The sequence below is a fragment of the Epinephelus lanceolatus genome, chromosome 5 (genome assembly GCF_041903045.1).
Source record: "Epinephelus lanceolatus isolate andai-2023 chromosome 5, ASM4190304v1, whole genome shotgun sequence".
NCBI classification, from domain to species: domain Eukaryota; kingdom Metazoa; phylum Chordata; class Actinopteri; order Perciformes; family Serranidae; genus Epinephelus; species Epinephelus lanceolatus.
In genome coordinates this window covers 37,781,368-37,807,946 of record NC_135738.1, presented here as the reverse complement: position 1 = coordinate 37,807,946, position 26,579 = coordinate 37,781,368, and the positions used below count along the sequence as shown (strand labels likewise).

General features: G+C 40.5%; 1 protein-coding gene across 1 annotated transcript in view; it reads right to left on the bottom strand.

The window, feature by feature from the left end:
- The window catches only part of jph3b (junctophilin 3b), a 64,575-nt gene that overhangs the window by 11,550 nt on the left and 26,446 nt on the right, over positions 1-26,579 (bottom strand). Inside the window, exons 4-5 of the mRNA XM_033635816.2 lie at positions 8,935-9,059; positions 5,909-6,900 (exon numbers count right to left, since the gene is read on the bottom strand). Of these exons, the coding sequence (XP_033491707.2) occupies positions 5,909-6,900; positions 8,935-9,059 (1,117 nt within the window). The remainder of the gene's footprint in view (positions 1-5,908; positions 6,901-8,934; positions 9,060-26,579) is intronic.

Here is a 26,579-nt window from a genome sequence, read left to right as displayed (position 1 = left end):
GACACACACCCACCGATTGGCCGCCGTTGAAGCAAGGCATAAGCTGTTCCCTAGCAACAGAGCGCTGGTTAACCAATAGGGGGCCTTCTGTGAGGAAGGGGCTAGTTTGCCAGTCTGCTGTTACTAAGGTGCAGAGAGGACCGTTGGGGTTGTCTCTCTGCCTGTATATCTGAGTGTGTGTGTGTGTGTGTGTGTGTGTGTGTGGTTTAGGCTTCAGGTTTTCATGTAGCCGGTAGCACCATCAGCCACTGAAGTACCAAATATCCGACTTCTTCATTTTGTCATCACACCACTGCGGACAAATTTGTATTTAAGTTGTGTGAGGAGTATGGAACTGTATTTAACAGTTAACACACAAGTGTGTGTGTGTGTGTGTGTTTGTGTATGAGAGAGAGAGATTGTATTAGCACTCAGGATGTCTGTAGCATACGATGTATGGTATCAACTTGCAGCTGATTTTCCTGTTGGTTTCATTAGCTAATGCTGTGACCGTATTATCATCCAGGATTAGCGTGGTTGGGGCCGTCCACCAGCCTGAGTCAAGACGTAGCCAAAAAATTATATTAAAACAGCGTAATCCCCCTTGCTTGCTCATAGTACAAAAAAATCTTTCTTTATTTCACAAGGTTAAACCTTGTGCCTCTCCCCCAGGATTATCTTAATATGTGGGATAACATTGTGTTATGTCACTGGGGATGGAATGTATCCTCATGACAGTGGGCAACAAATCCTTTTAGTCAAATCAATGTGTGGCAGTGACATGACAGATATGACAAATGCACCATACAGCTGCTGTCCAGGGTGATATTAGGGCCAAACAGAGCCATGAAGAGGTCCAAAGTACTGAAATTTAAAGCTGCTATGATCAATATTTTTATATTAACAATGGACAGAATGATCACATGTAAAGTGAAATGGGTCACTCATAAGTTGGATTTCCATCCAAATGTAGCGCAAATTTTAATCAAATTTTCAGAAGATTGGCAAAAGAGAATGCAAATATGTGTACTTTTCTATCCACTAATGTTATGCAAGTATTGGGAGGTGGTTCTGCGAGATAAGCAGCAGGTGGCTCTAATTCTCCTGTGAGGTGATGCTGCAGAAGAAGGTGCAATGAAATGACATATTTCAAAGAGCCCCAATTAAACCTCAAACAAAGGAAAACAATAGATGTATAATAACGGAGAGCACACTGAACAATGAAAAGAGAGTTTTTGTTTTTTAACAATTTATATCACAGCTATGTGCTCTTAGAAGAGTTTTGGTAACATCCCTGTGTGCATACAAATGCATGTTAAAAACCAGCCAGAGATGACAAACAGAACTTACAGTGGCCTATACAATGACTGTACATCATCATTTATTGGCTGAATCTCTTTCCATTCCACTTAGTCGCTATTGACTTTAACCAAAAGTTTCCACCTCCTTCAAATTTTTGACATTTCCAGGTTTTTTATGTGCAAATTGGAAACTTGCATTAAAACAGCTTGATGGAAACACCTCTACAGTGATGAAACTTCAAAGAATTATCAACTGACTCAACAGTTCATCTCAGTTCTACAGAGCTTTACAGCAATTTTTTCAACTTGTTGTGGCCTGCAACATTTAGGTTTTGTTTCAGTCTCAGCATTGTCACAAGTGTTTTCCAGCAGCTGTTTTGGCAAAAAGCTCTGATAAACTCACTTTGAGCTACCTGCCCAGCACCAGACAGCAGACAAACGAAGCTGGTGACTAGCTGGTGAACACAGTGTAGCATTAAGCTGCTGAAGAGCCAGATATTTTTCATTCGTTAGGTGGACGGAAACATGACTATAGTTGAATGCTAGCAATTAAATGCGAATGTAATGTTGCTCTGTGCCTTTTCAATTTCAACTACTTTTGCTATTACTATCTAAATCATTTGAAATATCAACTTTACAAAGGCGCCAAAGCAGCCCATAATTAATTAATGCAGGCTAAGGGAATCTAAGGATTTATTCAAATATAAGCAACATGTGCACACTAAGAATGTGCACTTCCCTGTTCACATTTATTTGTGTATGGCAACCCAGTCACCGAAAAAATGTTGGCATTGTACATTTCTGCAAACCACCAATGCCTTACATTTGCATATTATTATATGGTGAATATGTTGAAACTTTATGTTTTCAACAGCGCTGTGGTTAAGTTGTAGTTAGATTTAGGCACAAAAACCCCTCGGTTAGGGTTAGGGTTATATAACACTGTGGCTTAAAATACATGGTTTTGGTGGCACACCCCGTCAGGGAAAGCAGTGATGTACAAAAGAACCAGTTTTCGTGGCACTATCACTGCACGTGGGTTGCTACAAAACAGCCAAGTGGGTACCCAAAAAGCTACTAAAAACACAGTGATGACTCGCTAAATCACAATAGGTTTTGTTGTTTGTTGGTCTTGAACAGTGGTCTACAGCTTGGCAGGTTTCTAGCCTAGGTGTCACGCCATCCACCATCCCCTCCACCTCCAGATGACACAGTCAGCACATATATTACATCACATTAAAGACACTGATTTGATACATATGAAATGTGGAAATGTAACATGTCCTTGTTTTGCAGAAATGTACAAAGCAAATATTTTCCTTTCTGTATGGACATAGGAGCATGTGTACTTTTGGTCTGGTGCTGTTTCCTGTGAAGAAAAATGTCATTGCTACAGTACATGTTTTACCCAGTTTGGTGTGATTTTTTTCTTTTTAAATCTTAATTCTAGATCTGTTCTCCCTTTGTTTGAGCCATCCCTTAAAATCAGTTATCATAATAATGTACCCATCAGATTAATTTGTAGAGATACTCTGCTAGACATAATCTTATAACGGTTCATTAGGCTTAGCAACACAAACAATCAGACAGGTTTTAAAAAGCCCTGAGTATAACTGTATCATAAAAACAATGAGGCATTGTAGCTGTAAAGCTGTGTCCAGCAGAGGCAGCACACCCTCAGATACCAACCACGACACAGGTGTGTATATTATTATGAAAACCAGCAGGAGTGATGGCCAAATTAACAAAAATAATACAATAACAGTATTGAGCCATTAGTTTATTATGTGTATTACTGAACCATAACAAATGAACAAACAAATAAAATATGCTGACTGTGCCGGTTTACTTTGCAGCTGTTTGTCCTCGTGTGTTAAAAATGCTTGCTTGATTAGATGAATGAGGGTGTTAATCACTGTCACTGAAAATCCAGGCACAGCTCATACTGTACATTGACCACGTGGCAACACACAGTGATGCTGATACGTATTAAAGCATTACACCTGTAATCACTAGGGACAGTGTTTATGGTCGTGGATTTTCAATCAGACTTCACATAAGCATGTAGAAATTAATCTGATTTCATAAAGAATGCAAATTATATTAGTATTTTTTACATTCTATCATTATTAAAAAACTTTGATTATATGGAAGCAAAAACCAACCATAAGGTTTTGAGTCTTGTAGTTTAACTCAATACCATGTTTAAAAGTTTAACTGACACTTTAATAAACCCCGGGGAATTTTTTTCACACTATAATACACTTGCACACACACACGCGACCAAAGACATGCAGTTGAAGAGATGTTAGCTGGTTAGCAAACACGTACATCCAGCACACTTGTTTGTGTCCACCTGAGTCCAATATTTACTTTTCTTTTGGCTCTGTTTTTGGTCTTCACCAACTCCTGAGAAAAATATCTGGTTCTTTGGCTGCTAAATGCTCGTTCACCGCTAGTTGCTAACAGAGTCTTTTTAGTGTTTCGTGTTAAGCAGGCGGTGTACTGTTGAATTTTACGGGTTCTTGCTGAAAACAGCTGCCTGCTACGGCTGAAAACAACACAGATGAGAGGTGTGAGAGTGAATCACAATGGTAAGGTTGTGGGGCTGGACAATTTTAAACAATGAAATAAAAGAAAATATTATGTAGAGTTGAGGGGAACTACAAAGTCATGTGATTATTCTCTGCAAGGTTATCACTACAAACATCCTATTTTACAAACAAGTGGTCATGTGATCCATTGTGAATATAAAAATATTGACTATAGCCTCTTTAATGGTGAAATTCAACCATTAACATTTTAGGTTTTACTTTAAAATCAGTTTATCTGAATGTATGTAGTTTGAATTTCTATCATTGAAATTTCCAGGTTATTTCTAGATGTGCGAAATAAAAAAAAAACCTCTCTTTCCAGTATGTTGTCTTAAGAAATGAAAAACAATGTGTAGATTCATACAGCAGTATCACCTATGGCCCACGAGAAGTGAGTGCTATTGTATTTTTCTGCAGAGACTGTCCTGTTCTTATTTTCTTCTTATTTTCTGCATTCCAGAGATTTATAGGCGCGTACCTATAAATGGCGTTTACCAAACGCCAAACGAGTGAATCTGGGGTTGGATTTTACTTTCTCTTTTGCTGGCAAGTGTGTTTAAAAACAGTAACCAACTATCCTGCATAGTACATCTTTTAAAAAATAAAACTTCACTGTGGAAGAACTTTTGATCCTCAGAAAATTGCCTCCTGACCCGCTTCACAGGGAGGTCAGAGATCAGACTCAACAGCAGCCCTGCAGCTGATAAGAATTCAGTGTCTAACTGGAGGCAGAGTGGAGGCCGCTTGCTTGGCTCCCTACTTGTACCATGCCACCGTGCCCTCCAAAACAGTACACAAGAGAAACATTTAATCCTCCAGCTAAATTCTTAAACCGGGAAATATTTACAGGGTTGTTCATCAGGAGTTCGTCAGTGAAGGTCCTAAGAAAGCTGCAAAAAGCAAATCTGTACTGATGGAATTTTTGTAATCTAATGTTATGGCTGTCTATTTACAGTGACTGTTAAATGAATAATTCAGTTTTTTTTAAGTGGGGTTGCATCAAGTTTTTATCCATAGTCAGTGTATTATATACAGTAAGTGTCTTTCAGTATGCAGCCCATTTAGAGAAAGGGCAGGGTTGCTGGAACAGAAAGTAAGCAATGTACTGCTGTGGAAGGGGTCAGCAGCTAAATGTATTTAAGCCACCTAAATAATCCCCACCTAAAACAATATCAGTTCAAGTGTATGCTATATTGAAGGTATTTTCACCGGTTTACCTTCCTGTCAGACAGCCTGTTCCAACAAGGAAGCTGTTAATGGCTTTAGTTCCATATCTTCAAAGCAACCAAACCCCATGGACAAAAACAGCAATTTTGGCTTGCTCAACACAGGAGCTGCTGGTCTACTGCTGCTTACATAAGTTAGTTAGTTTGTGTTTTTGGGTGACTTTGGTGAATCTGAAATAACCCTTTTGAATGCCAAAGTCACAAAATAACACCATAAGTATAACTGATCAGGGCAGCAGTAGACCAGCAGCTCCTGTTTTCAGCGATGTTAAACTGTAGTTTTTCTCAATGGAGTCTGGACTTGAAGAAAACAACATAACGGCTTCAGTTGCCCGTTAGAAACTGCTGTGTGGCAGAGAGGTAAAACAGCAAAAACACTCTCAATACAGCATGAACTTAAACTGATATTGATTGCTTTAGGGTGGAACTTTTTTAAGGTGGCTGAAATATGTTTTATTGCTGACCCCATCCACAGCAGTACATTGCTTGGCTTCCATGTCGGACTCCAGCCTGCTTCTCCAAACTGACATCGCCGACTGACATCTACTGTAGGTAACACACTGAATATGGATTAGTACCTCATAACACCCCATTTTAAAAAAATCTGAACTACCCCTTTAAAGTGAAAGCAATGATGATTCAGCCAGTGACCGCACAAAACACCTGAAAGGGAAGTCCAGTGCCATGTTGAGGATATCAGCAGATTCTTGAAACAAAAAACATCTTACAGCTTCAATCTCATCTTTCAGAGATTAAGTGTTGTTTGCATGTAACAGAGTTGTGTTGGTGTGCTCAGTATGCATCTTACCGAGTTGCCTTTGCTCTGCATGAGGCTGTGGTCCTGCTGATCTGGTGTGATGGGGGAGGACCTCAGAGGGGGGGAGAGGGTGAGGTCCCGACGTAGCGGCCGTGGATCCATCTTTTCCCCCGGTCTGTCCAGCTTGTGCACTGAGTCTTTACCCCCTTCCCTCCCCTCTTTCCCTTCCCTCCCCTCCCTCCCTTCACGGTTCTTATGCCTCTGTCGCTGCACGGTGTGCGAGCGCCCCTCTCCGTGAGCGTGACTGTGGCTGTGCCTCTCCTCCCCGTGCCCATGGGGCTTGTGGGTAGTGGAGTCTCTGGGCTGTAAAGGCTTCATCTCCATCTCATAATTGCTAATTTTCTCCTCGTCCTGCTCCAGCAGCCGGCCTCCCCTGCCGTGCACGCCCCTGTGCCCTGACGTCCAAGAGGCAGACGAGGAGGACTCCGTCCACCTGTCCCCTCTGGCCTGTCTGTGATTGGAGGATCCATGCTCCCGGGACTTGTGATTGGAGGAGCTGTGTTTGTGTCCGTTGGTCCGGCTCGCTCCTCGTCCGCTGAGCCCACTTCCTCCTTTTGACAGCATCGCTCTCCTCTTGTCCTCGCTCCAGCTGTTGGCCCGTGGGTACTCCCCCTTCCCTCCTCCACCATCACCCCCCCCACTTCCTCCCTCCATCAACACCTGGATCTCCGTCTGCCCTGCTCCGCCACCTTTCTCACTCCTCTCTCCTCCATCCTTCCCCTTGTCCCCATGGTCCACAGCGCTCTGCCGATGGAAGCGGGCGCTCTTGCTGCGTTGGGTCGGCCGGGCGGGTGGAGGAGGTGTGTGGGGCGGTGAAGAAGAAGGGGGGCTGAGGTCAGGGGTGGCAGCATCATTAGAGGGGTCATCGGACGCAGCACTCTTCACGTAGAGGTCGGGGCTGTCGGCAGTGCCGGCGCTACTGGACAAGCCTTCACCCTCCACCTCGCTGGACACCTGACGTTTGGGACGCTGCACCTCCATGCCTGCAAGAGACAGATGATGTCAGAAAGATGACAGACATTTTGGGAGGTGGTGAGGTGGGGTACCTATGATGCTGTCTCCATGTTTGTTGACTACTTTAAACTTCTTTAAATGAAAGCACAATAAGTATCAGTACAACTGACAATAACATGACATGTTAGGGACTGTGTGAAAGTGATTAGGGAGGGTTGAGTCCTGCATTATAACCTCCTCCAATAACATTGAAATTTACATGTTGACATAAAACTAAAGACAAGTTATGGTAGACAAACCAAAATGATGAATATGTCCATTAAATCAATTAGCCTACACAATGCCTTAATGGCACGGCCAGACATCTTTGTAATGTAACTATTTAATCTTAAAGCATTTTTAACAATAAATATCCCAATGGAAGAGTGAAATGAGAAAAAGTTTACAGACTCTCCCTTGCTCAGTATTCATTTTCACAATGATTACAAATTTAGTTTTAGTCTTCTGTGTTGTTCACACTATGAAGTGTGACACAACAGCATGGCCAGCTACATTACTGCTAAGTCGCCATTGAAGTGTTGCTCAAAGGCTAGTTAACTTAGTCATTTCATCAGGGGCTCGTGTGTGTCTGCTACTTGCCACAAAGCACCTGGACTAAATGTCACCTAAAGTTTAAATTTGGTTAAAAAAACATCTGTGCTTTTCATCAACATGATAGTGTAATGGAGGCTGCTGAAGGTTATTTCTCCTGGTTGTAAAAGTTCCATTGAGAAGCAAACAAACCTTTGACTAGGCCTATGTATTAAGTCATCTAATATAAGAATGAGTTACTGACTCACTGTACTTCTTTTATATCATTAAAAAACGAATGCCTAAAGTTATTTATATTACTATTACTTTATATTACTGTTATTACTGAGGTCCTCTGCTAAATTTAGAACCGATTAATAATTCAGAAGTCATGAAAATGTGTAAATTGTGTTGTGAAGGCAGACAAGCATTAGCTGGAAAACATGATGTTTATACACTTTACTGTACATGGAAGTAAAATGAATACTGAATTATGTTAAATGTTAGCCACATGAGTTAGTGTCTATGAGTCATAAGAATTCAAAAGAGAATAAATGAATATAACAGAAGGAATAGATGTTTACCGTAAGTTAGCTTGGCTCCGTTAAATTTTAAACAATATGTTAATGGAGCAAGGCAAGCTAATCGCTAATGATATTGATTACAAAGGAAAACAACCACTACTTTGAGATGGCTGCTGCGATCTTACTTAGGCTGTCTGCTCGAACGGAGCCAACTGTTTCGTCTTGTCTTTACTCATCAGGGCAATGAGCAGAGATTTCACCGCAATTTTTGTTGTTAATATTTTTTTATTTACATTGTTGTTATAATTTAGCCCTGAAACATAAGCATGTCACTTACTGTCAAAATTTTGTTGATAAAATGAACACTGCCCCTGCTTTTCCAAAAAATTAAACTACCCTCCCTTCTCTGACCCCTTCTTTCCCCCTAATAACTTTTCTACAGCCCCTTTGTTTTTATCTGAGATCAAATGCGAAGAAGGGTACACGATGATGTCCAGGGTGAACATATCAACACAAACATGTCACAAAATGTCACCACTGATGCTTGTTGACATAAACATCCTCACAATAAAAACAGACAGCCGCTGAGAGCAGAATAGATGGCAAAAGAACAATCACTGTCATCTCAGGTATCTGTGAGTGGGAGTTTACAGTATGTGTCATAGTCAGTGTGTGTCTGCGCGGGTGTGTGTGTTTGTGTCACTGAGTAGTGCATGTTCTAGTGGGTTGGCTACCTGCGGTGCTGTACAGGTGTGAGTGACAGAGGCAGAAACGCAAAGCTGGAGGGTGGCTTACACTGACCTTTATCACCATCCCACACAGACATACACACATGTGTGTTTGTTCACGCATGTGTAGGCACACGTGTTGCTGCCTATATTTTCTGCCTGGCTGGGTTTATGGATTGTAGACATGTGTGGAATATGAGTAAATACATGTGTTGTGATTTTGGGGAGTGTTTGTGCCAACCGTTTCCTGGGTGCTGGAAGGAAGGGGAGAACTGCTTGGCAGTGACCCTCGCCATGCGACTCTCCTCCTGGGCTTTCTGAGCTGCTGCCACCGCTGCTTCTGCTTTACCCTGTGCATGAGCCGTCCTGACACACAGAAGACAGGAAACAGAATGTATAGGGTACAATAAATACATCAAACTTTACCTTCTAACATTCAGAATCATTGGTGGTAGTATCCTGAACTAATTTCTTTAAGAAGAAAGGAGATAGGAGAGATTGGAAGGAGATAAGAAATTACAGTTCAAAAGAACAGAACATAATAATAAAAAAAAAAAAAACTGTCCGGAAATACTGTAGGTAAAAAAACACAATAACTGACCTTTAGAACAATAAAAGTGCCAACGGTGCTGCACAGTATTTCAGGTTTTCACTGACATAGGGGTATTTGTGGTTGAGCCTTGGTTTATTCAATACACACACTCTCAGAATGCAACCAGTTCACCTTTATTAACTTTGTATTGGACTCTGGTGTTCGTGGCCCATGGGGCAATGGGATAACTTGGACCCAAGCCTTTCATGGTTGGAAGAAAAATTGTATACACATTTATCCCAAAACTGATCTTGTTGACATTGTTGAGACCAGTATAAAGACAAGTTGGTAACCTTTACTGTCCAACTGACAACCAGTTAACCTGACAGGGTGGACATGAGTACGGGCCCACTAAACAGGCTAAAGGCTCTCTGTTTTGACCTTCTACCTGCACTAACCTGATATTTTTTTCTCACCTGGAAACAAAGCTGTTTGAAATCACTATTTGATGCTCCTTTCATTGTTTTGGCAGAAGAGAAAAATATGCACATAAGAACAGCACCTGGAGGTCAGGAGTTTGGCATAGCATAGTTGATAACAGAGAGGCGGAAGGGACAGAACCAACACGTTCTAACCCCGACTCAACAAATATGGCAGCTTGGTCAGTGACCCTACACTTCCAACTATGATGCTCTCTGTAGTCAGTTTTGGACACTCAGGGACGTTGCATCAATTTTTGCTTGTTACATGCATAGAGTCTTTTCAAAATAAACTCCCGTGTTCACAGCAAAGGTAGGTTTCGTCACCAAAATTACTTTCCTCTAAGCAGCAAAAGTACTTGCTTAGGTTTAGAAAACACGTCAGGGTTTGGGTTCTAATAAATAGTATAGTATATTATGTAACATGGTGTATGGGACATGACACATATGTCTCTTAAAAGAGTTTAAAAAAAAAACACACTCAAGATTGACTTTTGGTTTCAGGCACAACACAGACACCAGTCTCCTGGGTGAATGTTCGGTGTTTGTTTGACCCCCTCCACCATCACTCGTTCCTGCCCTATGCAGATTTTTTTCGCACTTACCTTATTGCTTTGAATAAATTTATACTGGAGTTAGTTAAAAGCCCACTGCACCTCATACAGACACTAAAGGGTGCTTTGTGTGTCACAATCAGACCCCAAGCTGCCATATTTGACGCCCTGAGAATGAGAACAGGCTGACAGAACAGAGGTATAGCGAGCTGAGATTCAGCAGAGTAACCAGAATGTCTGTACCACTCCTCACCAGATGTTAGCTATGAGAGGAACAAGAGGAAATGTAGCCTTTTTGTGACATTTCAGTGTGGCTGGAAAATTTTATGAAAATGACCCAAAAACACTTTGTAGGACACACATCAAATGCAAACTGCAGCCCCTTTTACACTGCCTCTTCAAGGCAGGAATTTCATGTTGTTATTCCATCTCGCAGTTCTGTGTAAAAAGTACAATCGTAGAATAGGGGGGACAGAGTTGTCTCACCTATGAGCCCACATCAGAGGCAGTAACAGCGCCAAAAAAACTACATGTCAGTGGTCATTTAAAAAACAGCTGATAGCAGTTAGCAGCTAACTCAATGAGGAAAAACAGTGGCTGAAAATGTCCGCAAAGTGGGAAAATGATGAGGTCCGAGAACTCCTTACCCTCCGAGCAGAGGATGAGATCAGCCACCACATAACAGGGACAGTAAATGATTGTTATTGCCATGTTAATGTTGCCATGTTGTTGTTTTTTTTTTGGGGGGGGGGGGGGGGTTAAATAAAGTGCTGCAGACATGTATATTATATGTCACACTAGAGGCCGGGGATGATGCTGCCGTTGTTTAGTTATGTGTAAAAATGCAAAGGTGGCATAAACAAGGGACTTCGTAGTGGCCCTATTGCACAGTCTCCGTGTAAAAAGGGCTTGTGTTTCAGAATTGGCCAGCTTGTTTTGGGTGTAACTTAATAATCAGACTGAATTGTCATTTTGTTTGACTTAATTTGTTCAGCCTGACATCATGTTAGCTGACTTCTTCTAGGGAGGTTGGGTTATTTTGTTTTACCCAAACCAATAAGTGACGTACCCGTCATTTTCAATTGACACGGACGCTACAGTAGTGGTCGCGAGAAGCCATTAATGCTTTATACTGATTAAACAGTTTCTAGCTAACTATGATGACCTAAGATGACCTTCCTATTCTTAATTGCAGCTGCTAAGATGTGATTAGTGAACTATCTAAAACAGCCACCAGTGAACACATAAGACTTATATGATTGAGTTTTCTTCAAGTGTTGGGCCACTGCATGTTAAAAAGACACAAAGGAAACTCTTTTCATTCATTTCAGTGTATAACACTGAGAAAACATTGTATTTTACCTACCGTTTCCAGTCCCCAGTAACACTAAAGACATTTTTCCTTGTCATTGTGCAAACTTAAGCCGATATAAATCATTTATTCTCAGTTATCAATATGATAAGAACATGCAGCATCAGCCCCTTCATTCATATCTGAGTTATCGCTTCTATTGTGTGTTGTTGTGTCTGATGAATCTCATTATAAAAGACATCTGAGCCAGAGGGTGAGAAACACACGAGACCATGAACAGCTTAATGTAATACATGATACCTCACACAGTAGCTATGGGAGGAAAATGATTACAGCGCTACAGTATGATGAGATGGTATGTATTCATCTGTTTACAGGCTATATAATCATTTGCTTGAAATGTGTTTACTATCACAAAATAATTCATCTCACTGCTTCTGCCTGTCGGGCTCCTCACATCTCCTTCATCTCACTAACTGCTCATTTACAGCCGCCTTTTCATATCTCTCTTGCTCTCTCTTTTATTTCTTCCCATGTTCTTTTCTGCCTCCTTCTAATTGCTCCTTCCTTTTTATCACAATCCCCTTTTCATCTGCCTCTTGTCCCACCCTCTCTTTCTCTCTCTCTGGTTATATCAAATAGATCTTTTCTCTCAATTACAACCCTCTTCTTACCTCCATCTCTCTCTTTCCACTCGCCTATCTTTCTCTGTCTTTCGAAGGGCTCTCGACTCATGTAAAATAACCTCTCCATCCCTCCCTCCCTTTTCTGTCTCTGGGCAGTAACAGTCTTGATGCAGTGTTGCATGTCGATGGCTATTGATTTTTTTTCCTCTCTGCCTCTCTGTTTCTCTTTGCCCCTCTCTGCACTCTCTGCCAGCGCTGTTCTGCCAGGCCCACAGTATACTCAACACCACCATGTGTGTTGCCTGTTGGATGTGGGGGAGGTGAGGTGTAAGGAGAGACAAGAAAACTGTCTTACTGTTTAACGTGACGTAATGACGTAGACATTTTGACAGAGGTCTGGTTTTCACAAGGTCTAAATGTCATGAATAAACTGCTTCCCATGAAAACTCTTGGCCCAACCTGCTCTCACCTTTACACCACAACACAAATACTTAAATCTCTGGCTGTGATCGAAATCATATAACAATTTATTCATACTCAGTATAATGTAAAATTGAGTATGCAGTGCGTTCTAACTGCTTAGTATGTGGTTTTGTTTATGCAAGAAATGCCCAGATGTACACTAGAGTATGAGACATGAGCTTACTCAGCCATCCTGAAATGCATTGCAGCTCTTTAGACTGTCCAATGGTGGACTGCAAAACAGACAGTATTAATAATTAACAATTGGATAAATTGTTACGAATGATGACAGGTAACTTTAAGGTACAATTAAGAGGAAATGTGGAGCTCACATATATACTCAGGGGCAGATTATCCCACAATGGGCCCCTGTGCATAGATATGCAAAGGTCCCCCCACCTCTTCTACATAAGAGCAGGATACACAGACTTTATATTGTTTAACCTCTTTCTGTGTCATTGTTTTTCATCTTTTTGTCTCTTTGTTTTGCATGGTAATTCATCTTTTTGTGGTTTTGTCTCTTTGTGGTTGTCTTGCCCCATTTTGTAGTTATTTTGTGTCTCTTTGGAGCTCCTCTGCATCTCTTTGTGGTCATTTTGCAGATGAAGGCCAGGGGGAGCCCCCTTACACTTTTGGCCCCTGGGCTTATGCCCAGTAGGCCCTTTCAGCAGTCCATAAATATATCATAGAAAACATATTTAACACTAAAATAATACTGAAAAACATTAAATTCAGGGGAGGAATTATGTTGATTTACATTTGTGATAAACATTAATTATGTTTACATGCACACTAATATGCCACTATTATTCAGAATATGACAATATTCTCAATTTGTAAACAGCATATTCCATTTGAATTTTCCAAATTAGGCATAAGACATGTGAGATATGTCAGTATCATTCAGGTTTTAGGAGCATTCTTTGAACAGGTATACAGCATATTCAGATTCAGATGTCTCAGCTGGGGTTTTTACTGCAGTTTGTGACACACTGCCTCTTGTCTGTTTGACAGAGCTGTGCATTGTTATTTATGGGTTGTACACAAACCAACTTGCCAACAGTTTGCAATGCTGGGGTAGAGATGCATGCCCAAAACAAAAGCCCACATCTGTGGTCTGGAGAAGAAACATACCTATTTTAAACATTATGAAAGACTTCAATATCAACAGGTTTTTGGATATGCGCAAATGTTGCAACACCAACTTTTTCAAGAAGGTGTGTGAAGAAATGAAAAAGGAAGGCTGCGTTCATATGGTCAAACAAGTCCACCACTAGTGGGTAACTATGAAAAAATCCTATTTTGTAACAAAAATGAAAAGACACAAGCGGTTCTACTTCTCCATATTTGAAGTGATAAATGCCATGTTATGGCACATTAATCAGAGTATACATGGCTGTTTGTAAACAGGAATATCAGTGGAATATTCATTTTCATTATCCATGTATACAGCATGGTAAGAATATTCTCATTTTCGGAATAAGTGCAAAAACTGGAATATTTTGTGCATGTAAACGCAGCCAATTTTCATTCAACAATAGGTTGGACAGGTAACATCATGATCGATACAGTCGTGCCATCCAGAGAAGATGTATTGCTTCAGTATATTTCAGTGTCAATGCTTTGGTGATCATGGTATACAATCATTAATTAAATTGGCAGTATGCAGTAAATACAGATTGAGTATGGAGTATGCAATGTGCTCGTATGCTATTTTGAACACAGCCTCTGTCTCTCTCTCTCTCTCTCTCTCTCTCTCTTATCCTTTCGTCCACAATTTCCTGTCTCACTTCCGTTCTCCCCGCGAACAACCTGTTTAAGGATGAATCAACTGCCAGGAAAGAAAAGAGATGCCTGTTCAATGGGTTCTTGATGATACAACAGAGCATCCTGTCCAAAACAAAAAAGAGTTGATGATGGAGGGCAAGAAGAGAGAGAGGAACAAGAGATGAATGGAGGTGATGAGGAGGTAATAGAGTGTGTGACAAAGAAAGGTACAGAGGGTGTAATGGAGAGTGGCATGGGGAGAGACTGAAAAGGAAGAAAGAAGATGGAGTTAAAAGGTGTTACATATTCAACATCAATGAATCATTACCAGATTAATTGTGAGACAGCGTAATTATAGCAGTGCTCTAAAGATTGACAACCTCTACATTAAAGAAAAAGGAAAGGGGGCAAGCAGCAATGTCTTCTTTATGACACCACGGAACGGGATTTATGAGAAAAAAATGATTTTACTGTGATTTTAAGGGCCATTTCCTCCAGCATTAACAGTTAAAATGCTCACCTCATGGTGGCATTAGAGGAAAAGTCAGCCAATCACCAGAGTAATTAGGTTTTATCCTCTGGAAACAATGAACATCTGTATAATGTTTCATGAAAATCATCCAAAGTTGTGGACATATTTCAATCTGGACCAAAGTGGCAGGCCAACCAACAGACTGACATTGCCATTCCTAGCATATAAAAATACCAAATATATGCTGGTTCAAGCTGGTTCAAGGTGACGATTAGCTACTTTTCCCTAAGTGTAAATTGAATATTTTGGGGTATTGGACTATTGGTTGGACGTTACAGAAGTTACAGAGCAGCAGTGTTCATGCATTGCAAGACTAAAACTGGTTAGCTGTCATGTAATATTACAGTATGATAAAAACAATAATAATCAGCATCTTATTTGTTCTAACAGAACCAAGTTCAGATGCTTCCTTTAGAGAAATATTCTCGGACAGGCAACTCAGAGGTTAGATTTATACTTCACTGTTCATTTGTTTCACTCAAGCTGCAATCTGCGGGACTGAAAAATGAAGCCATGTCGAAGTGCCAAAAACTACAGTACCTAAAATGGTCACTTGAGGCTGACTCCACAACAGCGTCAAACCACATGGACCCCCATGTTAAAATGCCTAACTTTAAAGCAGAAATAAACAAGTTTACAGCCTGGTATAAAAACAGTACTGGTCTTTAAAGCTAATTTCCCCCTTCATGTCAACTCTACAAGGGGTTGAATTTTTACATAACTCACCCAATTACATTTTATTAAGGTTTAAAAGTATTCATATTACAGGGTGTGACCACTTTGAGTGACAGGCTGTCTGTGAGGCGTCATGAAAGTCTGTGAGTCAGATCCACCCCTTAGCACCACTGTCTCATCCATATGGTCACTTCAGGCTCCAAAAAAACAAAATGGCGATGGCAAAAATGCCACACTCTAGGCTTCAAAACGGGAGTCCAAAAACAAAGTGTGACGTCATAGTAGCTACGTCCATTATTTTTATACAGGTAATGGTTTCACTTTTAGAGGAGAAAGAAGTTAATATTTCAGTTATAACCAACGAGTCTGGCAAAGGTAACACTGGAATTGCTTGGGTGTAAAATACCATATGTTAATACAGGACAAAACCACTGTTCTCACTCTCAACATCTTGGCTGTCTGCATGAAAAGGGAACTTTTCCAATGTAACCTGTTGCCCAGTAAACTACCTCCCTTAACTTTGAAAGTAACGCTATTAAAACCAGAGTAACATTATTATTGCAGGTAAGTTAGCCAGGAATGCTTACACTAAGGGCCGTTTCATAGTCGACGCAAAGGCACGCAGACACAAACTCATTGGGACGCATCGAGATGCATTGGCCGCCATGATGCGTGCTTGCGTCTCAAAATGTGTTATCCTTTTTTTTGATATGCGACACAGCGACATGTGTAATACCATGCGTTGCCAGCGGGGGTGATAATGCAAGCAACGTACTTGAAATTAACCACTTTTTGTTATTCACAGAAAAAGCAGGTATGAAATATGGCGGGCGAGGAGGAAAAGTTTTGCGAACTCGTACGGACACACCCCCATTTATATGACAGTTCTAGTGCCCTGCACTCTAACAAAATAGCAGTACTAGCTAGCTACAGCAGTACTAGCTAGCCGGAATGTACCGGTGACTCTGCTACGCCCTAATGCGCGAGTGATGTATTGCATTTCAAGTGTCACCTGCGTCGCTTGCGTTCAATGTGTTGACTATGAAAGGAAGTGCGTCGCTTGCGTTGCTTGCTCGTGTTGCGTGCATCGACTATGAAACGGCCCTTACAACCAACTGCTCAGCTTGCGTTAGAGCAGAATGATGAACTTAATATATTGTTCTTGTGTTTTGGTTTTGATAAAGCTAAAAACAAAAGACGCAACCCCCCCAAATACTTTATAATGATTATTACACTAACTACAGCTCTAATGCACACTGCTTCAACATGCAGCAAAATCCTAGGGCACGGTCACACACGTGCAAGATTAACATTGCTGAATCTTCACCTCACATTCACTTCCATTCAATGTGAGCGAAGGGGTGAATAAAGCATTCACTTCCTGTGGCAGAGCATCTTTGAAACCAGTATAATTTGGTTCAACCAACAGTAAACAAGTATGTGTGGAGGAAACACTGATTGTTGCTGTGTCTAATCAGCCGATATTGTTTGATACTGGCCATGAAAAATAAAACCTGTTGTACATGAGAGATGCTGACTGGCTGGCAGTGAGTCAGGAGATAAGCATGTAAGGTAAAAAGATGGAAAATGTATCAATAACATCATATTTCGCAGTTTTTATCAGCAAGTTAGCTAACATTAGCTGGTAAGCTAGGTTTATGTGTGTGTCACAACCAGCAACCACCCACATATTGCCTGAGTGGGCAATGGTCACCCACCTGCATTCATTTATGTGTCACCATGCCCTAAAGCTTAACAGGCCTGCCGTGCAGTTGTAAAGCTATGATTGGACAAACACTTTTCAGGGAAGAAGTTTAGCAAACTGTCAGTTATACCAAAGTATTGCATAGGCCCACACTTTGACAAAGGTACATGAAGCTCCTTTGAGAGGACAGAGTGAATGAGCACGGATACCAAGGCCAAAAGGACGAGGGAAATAAAGGAGGACAGCGAAGAAGAGGAAAACCAAAGCAAACGGTAGATGGAAGAGATAGACACAGAGGAAGACAAACTCACTGAGGTGAGGTGAGAGACAGGGGGAGAAAGTTTAATCCAGGACTCATGCTAAGCTCCTCCATCATCTCCGTCATTACTCTGAACCAGCTGATGATGATGATGATGAGGGTGATTCATACCTGAATACCTAACAGAGCTGTTTGGTGTGCATCACTGCTAATAGTGTGTGTGTGAGAGAGAGAGTGTGCACTGGGCTTTAGGCTAGCTGATGAAACGAGGTCACAGGATGGCAGTGAATGGCTCCGTCCACAAAGCACAGTGAGTCACTGGTGTGTTTATCTGGTACCAACTAATCACAGGTAGCCTGACGCCACATCAGTTACATCAGCACATGTGACAACAGTAATCAGGGAACATCAGCCTAGTATCACACACACACACACACACACACACACACACACACACACACACACACAAATCCAGGATTAACTGTAACATCAGGCACGTGGACAGCTGACACAGAATTTCTACCAGCTCAGGGAATTTGTTCTGGAAGCGAGCCTGACCTTTGACCTCTCTGCCTCCTGATACGGATCCACATTAAGAAGTTGGATAAATGTTCATATGCAGCATATGAACATTATTTAGAAACGTGCATACACTCCAGGAAAGTTGGATGAGAGCTGCATCCTCCTTGAACCAGATTACTATTGTGCTTTCATTTAGCTCCAAGAGTCTCTGCAGCAAATATCCTGCAACTGTGTTTCACCTCTCAGGGTTTCTCCTGGTGTTCCACAAGGAAATACCCTGCTGTTCTGGGACACAGAGAGAGAGAGGGAGAGGCTGTCCTGTCCTGGGCTATGCTGCTGTCTGAATCTGGGTTAGACATTTCTCTGTGTGTGCATGTGTGTGCACCACAAAGAAAGAGCTGGTTTGAAGAACAGGCTGCAACAGTACTGTATGCACAGTTTGGATCATAAGAGACTCAAGTTGGGTTTCTGCCATTTCCGAGAAAAACGAACAATCTGATCATCACGACTTTTGTCGAATTAGTTAATTGTGCACATTACTTCCTGCTCCTGCTGACACGATTCAGCAGTGTCATGAACACTTTATGCTGCGTCTGTTTCAATAACCTTATCTCAGACACCGAAAAACATTGTGTTTTTTAAATCTAGTACAAATTCAGAGTTTTGACCATTTCTAAGTGTGTAAATGTCAGCTGGCTCTAGGAAGACAACATCAATCTGGCTACATTATCTACTGCATAATAGAAAAGTTAGAGTGTAACAGGTGAAGTGCAGATATCTCATTCTCTCTAATTGGAAGTATTTTTACTTTATCTTTGGTTTACATCCCTTTGTCAAGTGTTCATGACCTCAGGTCTAAAATATTGCCAAGACACAAAGATCTCTTGCACACCTTTTATAAAAATTACATTCTGTCATATTTGCAGAAACTGAGACTATATCCACAGAGAAGTATACCAGGCAGATCGTAAAAAAAATCTGGTTCCTCCTCGTACTCCTTGTGCTTCGACCACATATAGTAGAATCTACCACACTTGAGTAAAAAAGACCAATCAGAGACGAAGAGTCTCTAACGCAGCTGTCAATCATGTCAATCATTGCTTGTGAACTGCAGTCAAACTGTCAAACTGGGGAGCGCTGATCAAATATCAGTCAAGATTCTGTTAGTGTGTTTCCTATTTCATGCCTCAAATGTTTTCAGAAACATATTTTAGTGCACTGTTTAGCTGTAAGATGAGAATGTTCCCTTTGACTGGTAAGCGGTGCTTGGTTTTTGGCTTGGCTAATATGTGGCCAAATCACAAATGTTCTCATTTGACAGAAAAAGCAATGCTGTAACAGAATCTTTATTCATATTTGATCAGTGCTGCCTAGTTTGACAGTTTGACTACAGTTCATGAGCAGTGTTTGTATATGATTGACAGCTGTGTTAGAGACTCATCAGCTCTGATTGCTTGTTTTGTCTTGCAGTACAAAAATGAAGCAGAGGAATGTGAAGTAACACTTTACAATAAAGTACATAAAATCAGGTACTACCCTCAGTCATCATCAATTAATTAATTATTAACTAATGATTAGCTACCCTATCACATGTGATTGGGAGTTACTCAGCAACTGACCACTGACCAACAGTTAGATCCTCATTCTTTCCTCATTAGTTACTTAGTAAATACTAGTTTTTTTGTGTACCTTATTGTAAAGTGTGACCAAATGTGACTTTTTTTTCTCACTAATTATCTGTCTCATGTACTTCTGTGTGGATGTAGTGACAGTTTCAGCAAATATGACAGAAAGTTAATTTTTTCTACCTACTACAGCTTTAATACTGAACAAGTCCTGAAAAAGCACATGAGATGAACGGAGACCTTACACATGTTCTCTATGACTACTTGAAACTGATGCCTCTGTTTAAACAAATGAAAAGGACTTTATTTTTAACTCAGAGGTCGTTAGCTGCAGTACAAGACATGGTCAGTAAACCCTTTATACAGATTGATAAATGCACTTTGACACTTTTTGTGTTAATGTGCCTTTGTGGCGTTGGATATTGTTAGCCATCTGCAGATTGCAACCATCCATCCTGGTGAATCTGAACTCTTTCTAACATTGTCATGTTTGTTTTGAAGATTGTTTTTATGTGTGTCAATGAATTGTTCATATGCATTTGTGTTTGCAAACTCGGTCCCTTCAAATTGCCCCTTGAGGGACCAATAAAGTATTTTTTGAATTGAATTGAAGGTAACAAGTCACAGAAGAGACATGCTGTGGCTTTTATAGGCGACTGGTGCTTCGGAACAATTGCAGAAATCGAACTTTATATTGGACTCTATAACTGCTGTATAGGTTGAGATGAAAGTGCAGACATTCATGGCCCCCACAGGATTAATCTAATAACTCTGATGATCTGCTGACTCTTTATCATTTTCCTCTCCACCAGCAGGGCAACATTTTTGGCTTTTACTGAAATATCTCATCAACCATGAGGCAGACTGTCACAGCTTCATGTTCTCCTCAAGATGAATTATATTAACTTTGGCGAAATTTAATTTGGCGCTGTATTTTGCGTTAAGTGATAATTAACAAATCTTAGATTTAAGAGGACATATTATGTGTTCCTTCATATATATATATATATATATATATATACATATGTATGTATAATTACATACATACATAGACATACATAGATTAAAATGATGGATATTCATAATTATCATGGCCAGAGTTTCACAGAATAAGGTGAACGTATGTGAAAGTAATCCCAGTGAGCAAAAACCTCAGGCCTCAGACTGTTCTGAATATTCTGTTTCCACAGTGTGCTAGTTACTGAAAAATAGTAACTAGTTACCGTTGCTAGTTACTTCATTAAAAAGTAACTCAGTAAGTAACTCAGTTACTTAAACCAAAAAGTAATGTGTTACTGTGGAAAGTAACTTTTAAGTTACAAAAAAAAAAAAAAACTCAACTTAGGACTCTTGTCTTGGCTCACGATCCTGCCATGACCTTGACACCTGCGCACTAGTGTCATCTATACTTTGAGTACGTCCTGGCTGTAGATGACTGAGTGGGGACACTAGAGGGCGCTAGGTGCTTTTCTTTTTTGCAGCGTAGTTTTTGTAAGCCACAAAGAAGACAACGTTGCTAAGAAGGATCATGTTTTGGGAAACTCAGCCCTGCAGCCTAAAACATTTTCTAACTATTGGTTCGTAGCTACATCGCCTAAGTGACAGTGGATGGAGTTTAACCAACAGACTGTTAGACTACAACTTGACAAAACAATTGAACGGTATAGGAAACATGCAGCCGTCTTCTACAGTGGAGTCACTCGCTGTCAGGCAGCTAATCGTTATACAACTACGGTACTTGGATACAAATATGGAAAATGAGCTAAAAGCTTCCTTGGGATAACAATGGATATCACGTCACCAGATATAACGTTACTGGGACTAAAAATCTACAGAAGCGCTACCGCTTAATGTTAAGCACTGTGGTGAGGCCAGCAGGTCGACAGTGACTTCAGAGATGGTGAGAGACGTGTTTCATTAAGATGCTCTGGTAAGAACTGTTCATATACCTCTAACTGACTTGACTATCTTTTATTGTTCAGGGCTAAAATGTTTTAGTGAAAGGGAACATCAGGGAACACCTGGCCAAATATAACGGATTAACGCTCCGTTTGGTAACGGTAACTGAGTTACTGAATTTAAAAACTAACACGTTAGAGTATTAGTTACTGCCAAAACTAACAGCGTTACTGTAATGTGTTACTAATAATGCGTTACTGCCCAACACTGTGTTTCCAACTGTTTTCTCTACTTTTGCTACAAGATGACATCAGGTAGTGGCAGCCTGGACCATCTGCTCCACTCTACTATAGGTGTTTACAATACAAAGCCTACACTGCTACATGTAGCCACATGCTAACATCTGGGAAACAATCTTGGTTGCAGATGTTGTTAATTTATCTCCACTTTCAGATCATATTCCTGCTGGAAAATGTCTGATTGTGTTTAAAAGTGTTTAACAGAGCTGCAAAAGACCTGGAAACGCTGACCAATCAGAGCAGACTGGGCTTTTTAAGGAGGGGGATTAAAGACACAGACACTAAACATAGCTTTTCAGACAGTATGAGGAAAATAAAGTGGTTTTTGACCATTTAAGCATGTAAACATGTCTTACCAGAAACCCCAAATACAAGTATGAACATCAAAATGAGCATAAAAAGGTCCTCTTTAAGATGTGTTAGCATTTAGCTGAATGCACCTCAGCAGTGCTTTGCCTCACAGAGCTGCGAGCATGGCTGTAGACTCTGAGTCTTGTCTCTCCTCTGCCACTCTGAGTGCCTTCACGAAATAGGCTCATCCAAGTACTTTTTGTATTGAGATCGTGGTTTATCTGCTTTAAGCATGCAGAAAGTGGCACCCTACTTTAAACAAGGACACTCTGTCCCTCCCCAAAAATAATTTAAGCCCCCCTTGTGCATGAGCTCATGCCCTCCAAATATCCGAGCACAATCCTCCTCAGCATACATAAGCTGAGGCCTGCATGATCTGCCTGTGTGTCTTTACTTTACTTTTTTTTATAATGTCGTAACCCTGCCAGATCCACCTGTGGGCCCAAATTTGTGTGATTCAGTCAAGCATTGTTCAAGCCCACTGAACTTTTTAACTTAAATGGATTTCAAGGAAAAATTTCAGGGGGATATCAGAAAAAACAAAGCCAGTTAAACTGCCCCCAGACAGACAGAAAGCCACTGAGAGGCAGAGAGACAGATGTAAATCAAAGACAACTGACAGCCTGGTGAAACTAATGAATAATAAGGTTTGAAATATATTCATATCAATAAATTGCTGGCATGTTAATTAGAGGGCATTAGTATAATTACTGTAAACAAAGCAGACTACCTTACCAGAGGGTATGGGAAATGCGGTTGTACATCTAGAAATACTAATAACTGCCAAATAAATGCTATGGTGATTATCTTTGTTACTACCATAGTTCTGTCCTGTCAACACTTTTACAGACTTGTCTTTTACATTGGTGGCCTATGGGAAAAATGCTTTTTGGGCTGCAGGGGATTTTTTCATTGCAATACCGCGTGTGGCATTCATTAATTATATAAAGGTATTATACTTTTTTTGACATTCATGATAGGTATAGTAAAATGTATGAGGTACTACCTTTGAAAAAATACATTGTAATTGTAAGTTCATCATTCTTTGTGCCTAACTTAGCACAAAGAGGGGTCATCCCTATATTCCCCGGGTTCTATGTTCCCCGATGGGGGAACATAGGACCCTTTAAAAAAAAAGGGTCCTATGTTCCCCGCTTTCCCAAAAAAGGAAATATGTTCCCTGCTTTGTATGGGACCGGGGAACATAGAACCCTTTTTAAGAAAAAGGGGTTAGGGTTAGGGGTTAGGGGTTAGGGGTTAGGACCCTTTTTTTAAAAAAAGGGCCTATGTTCACCGGGTCCTTTTGGGGAAAAGCGGGGAACATAGAACCCTTATTATTAAAAAGGGTTCTATGTACCCCGGTCCCATACAAAGCGGGGAACATAGGACCCTTTTGGGGTCCCATACAAAGCGGGGAACATAGGACCCAGGGAACATAGAACCCGGGGAACATAGGTACGCTCCCGCACAAAGACAGGAAGCAGTGGAAACTGGCTAGCCTCCACCAAAACAGCAATAATATGCCCTCCAACAGCTCTAAAATTGTCTTACAAACACTCTCACAAACACATAGGACCAATCCCTGTGCTAATCAAAAGGATGAAACTTGAAATAATTTCCTCATCTACAAAAACTTGCCAAGAAAGGGGACAGATACAGTTCATGTATAGCATTTCATTTATCTTGAGAGGAAGAGGTTTAGAATTACTGAACGAGTCTACCAGGCACAGGCCCAGGGGCCTGAGGTGTCAGGGTGCCTCTTGGTTTTCATTCACGAAATGTTAAATGTCAAATTTACAAGTGCAGACCAAGAGAAGACTCAAAATGACCACCAAGAGACACAAAACGATTAAAAAAAAGTGAAAATTACCAAAATGAGACAAAAAAACAAACAAAAGAAACCACAAGGAGACACAAAATGACCACAAACTCAGCTGGCTACCAATGTTGTTAGACGTTTATATTTGGTTGAACTTAGGTTGTGACTTCGGTTGACCAAACTTCAGTGTCAGGATGCCAAGATTTATTTGAGGTAGAACACTGATGACAGATGTTAATAATAGTAGGTAACCAAAATTCAGCGTCTTCCAAATGTCCAAATGCCAAAATCCTCTCAACGTACAGTAATGACATTTAGTCATAAGGTGTGGAGAACAAACCCCTACATCTGCAAAATGTAAATGTTAGCTGACAAACAACATGACATTCTAACATTGTTAAGACATTTAAATCATGATTAATCTGATATTTATTCCAACAAAAACTCTACATCTGTCCAGCGTCTTTCTGATACAAAAACACAAAAAGATGCATAATGACAACAAAGAGACGTAAAACCACCACAAAATCTGTGTCTTCCTCCTGTGTACAAGAGGTGGAGAGGCCCTTTGTATATCTGTGCCCGAGGGCCCATTGTTTCATAATTTGTCCATGGCTGTGCCTTGTTTACTTGTGCAGAATGCAAGTAAATTTTCCATTCTGTAACAGTGAAACCATCATAAAACATCAACCAGATCATTTTTTATTCTAGTTTGATCTAAATTTTACTAAAGTTGTGTTTTACATAGGAGTATGATCTCATATCATAAAACCACAAATGCTTTTCTGTGGGAAAGGTTTGTTGCTTCATCTTATTTTACCCATTTATTATATTCCATCTATATTACTACCTATTTCCTCTATCAGTATGGTGAGGAGAAATCACACCTATAAACTCTTTATATACTCTATTACAGACTCATGTTTGAAGTTAACTCTCCTCATCAGAGTGTAACTGTTCATATTCTTCTTCCACAGGGAATTTTGACACCTTTTAAAACAGGATACTTGACTTTGCTCAGCCATGATGCTTTGTTGAAAACTGTGAGGGATATTATGATTTTACATTTGCTGACTGGCTCACACTGTGAAAGCACTGATGTTACACTATATTCAAATTGACAGTCTGCTTTAGATACAGCCTAACAATATAGATTGTTTGCCACTCTATCCAGCCATTCACATTGCTTATGTTAGCATTAGGCTCACATGTTACAGTTTTGGTGTTTCTAGCTATGCTTGCTGTCTCCATTGTATATGACCTGTTAATTGATAGTCTTGCAACTTAAAGGGATAGTTCTGATTTTTTTTAAGTAGGGCTGTATGAGGTACTTATCCATAGTCAATGTTATACCTACAGTAGATGGCAGTTGGTATGCCCCCACTTTTGAGAAACAGGCAGGAGTATTGCCAAAGAAGCAAAGCAATGTTGTGTACGCTATACTGGGAGTATTTTAACTGCTTTTTTATCACTCTCTTAAAACCCAGACTCCAGTGAGAAAAACAGTGATTTAACATCCCTGGACGCAGGAGCAGCTGGTCTACGTCTATCTATCTATCTATCTATCTATCTATCTATCTATCTATCGTCTGCCTCGATTAGTTAATTTGTTTGTGTTATTGTGTGACTTTGGGGATTAAAATGGTTAGTTCAGATTCACTAAAGTCACACAATAACACAAACTAACTGATTGAGACAGCAGTAGACCAGTAGCTCCCGTGCTCAGCAAGCCAAAATTGCTGTTTTTGTCAATGGAGTCTGGTGGCTTTGAGGAGAGCATAGATGGGGAACTGAAGCCTTTAACTGCTTTCCCACTGGATCAGGCTGTCTTACAGAAAGGTAAAGCAATTAAAATACTCTCAGTATAGCGTACACTTAAACTGATATTTACTGTTTTAGATGGGACCCTTTTATGTGGCTTAAAAATATGTTATTGGCGTCCACAGCAACAAATTGCTTAGCTTCTGTGTCTGACTCCAGTCTTCTTCTCCAAACTGGCGGTGTGCTGACCACTATCGACTGAACTATTCCTTTAAACATGTACCATCATACAAGAGAGAGGAGATCTAATTACTGTTATATCGGACAACCCAGTGACTGATGTGAACTTTAATTTTGTCATCATTTCTTTCTTTCTCTTTCTGTGTGACTTATCAACAGTGTGAGATGAGTTAGGTGAGCAGCTGTAACAGGCTGTGGTCATACTGGCCTCAGTAGAAGACTGTCATCAGGACTAATAGGATTGGATCTTTAGTGATTCACCTCATGTATTCTCTTGCTTGTGTGTGTGTGTGTGTGTGTGTGTGTATATACGCCTCTAGTTTAGCCTCTCTGCTCTCTCTCAGGCTGCCTGCCAGCATTGTTGGCATAATGCGGAAATCTCTCTCACTCTCTCTTTCTTTTTCTTTCTCACTTTGTTATTGTCTTTTCTCTCTAACTCCAACTTTTCTGTCTCTTCATCTCTCTCT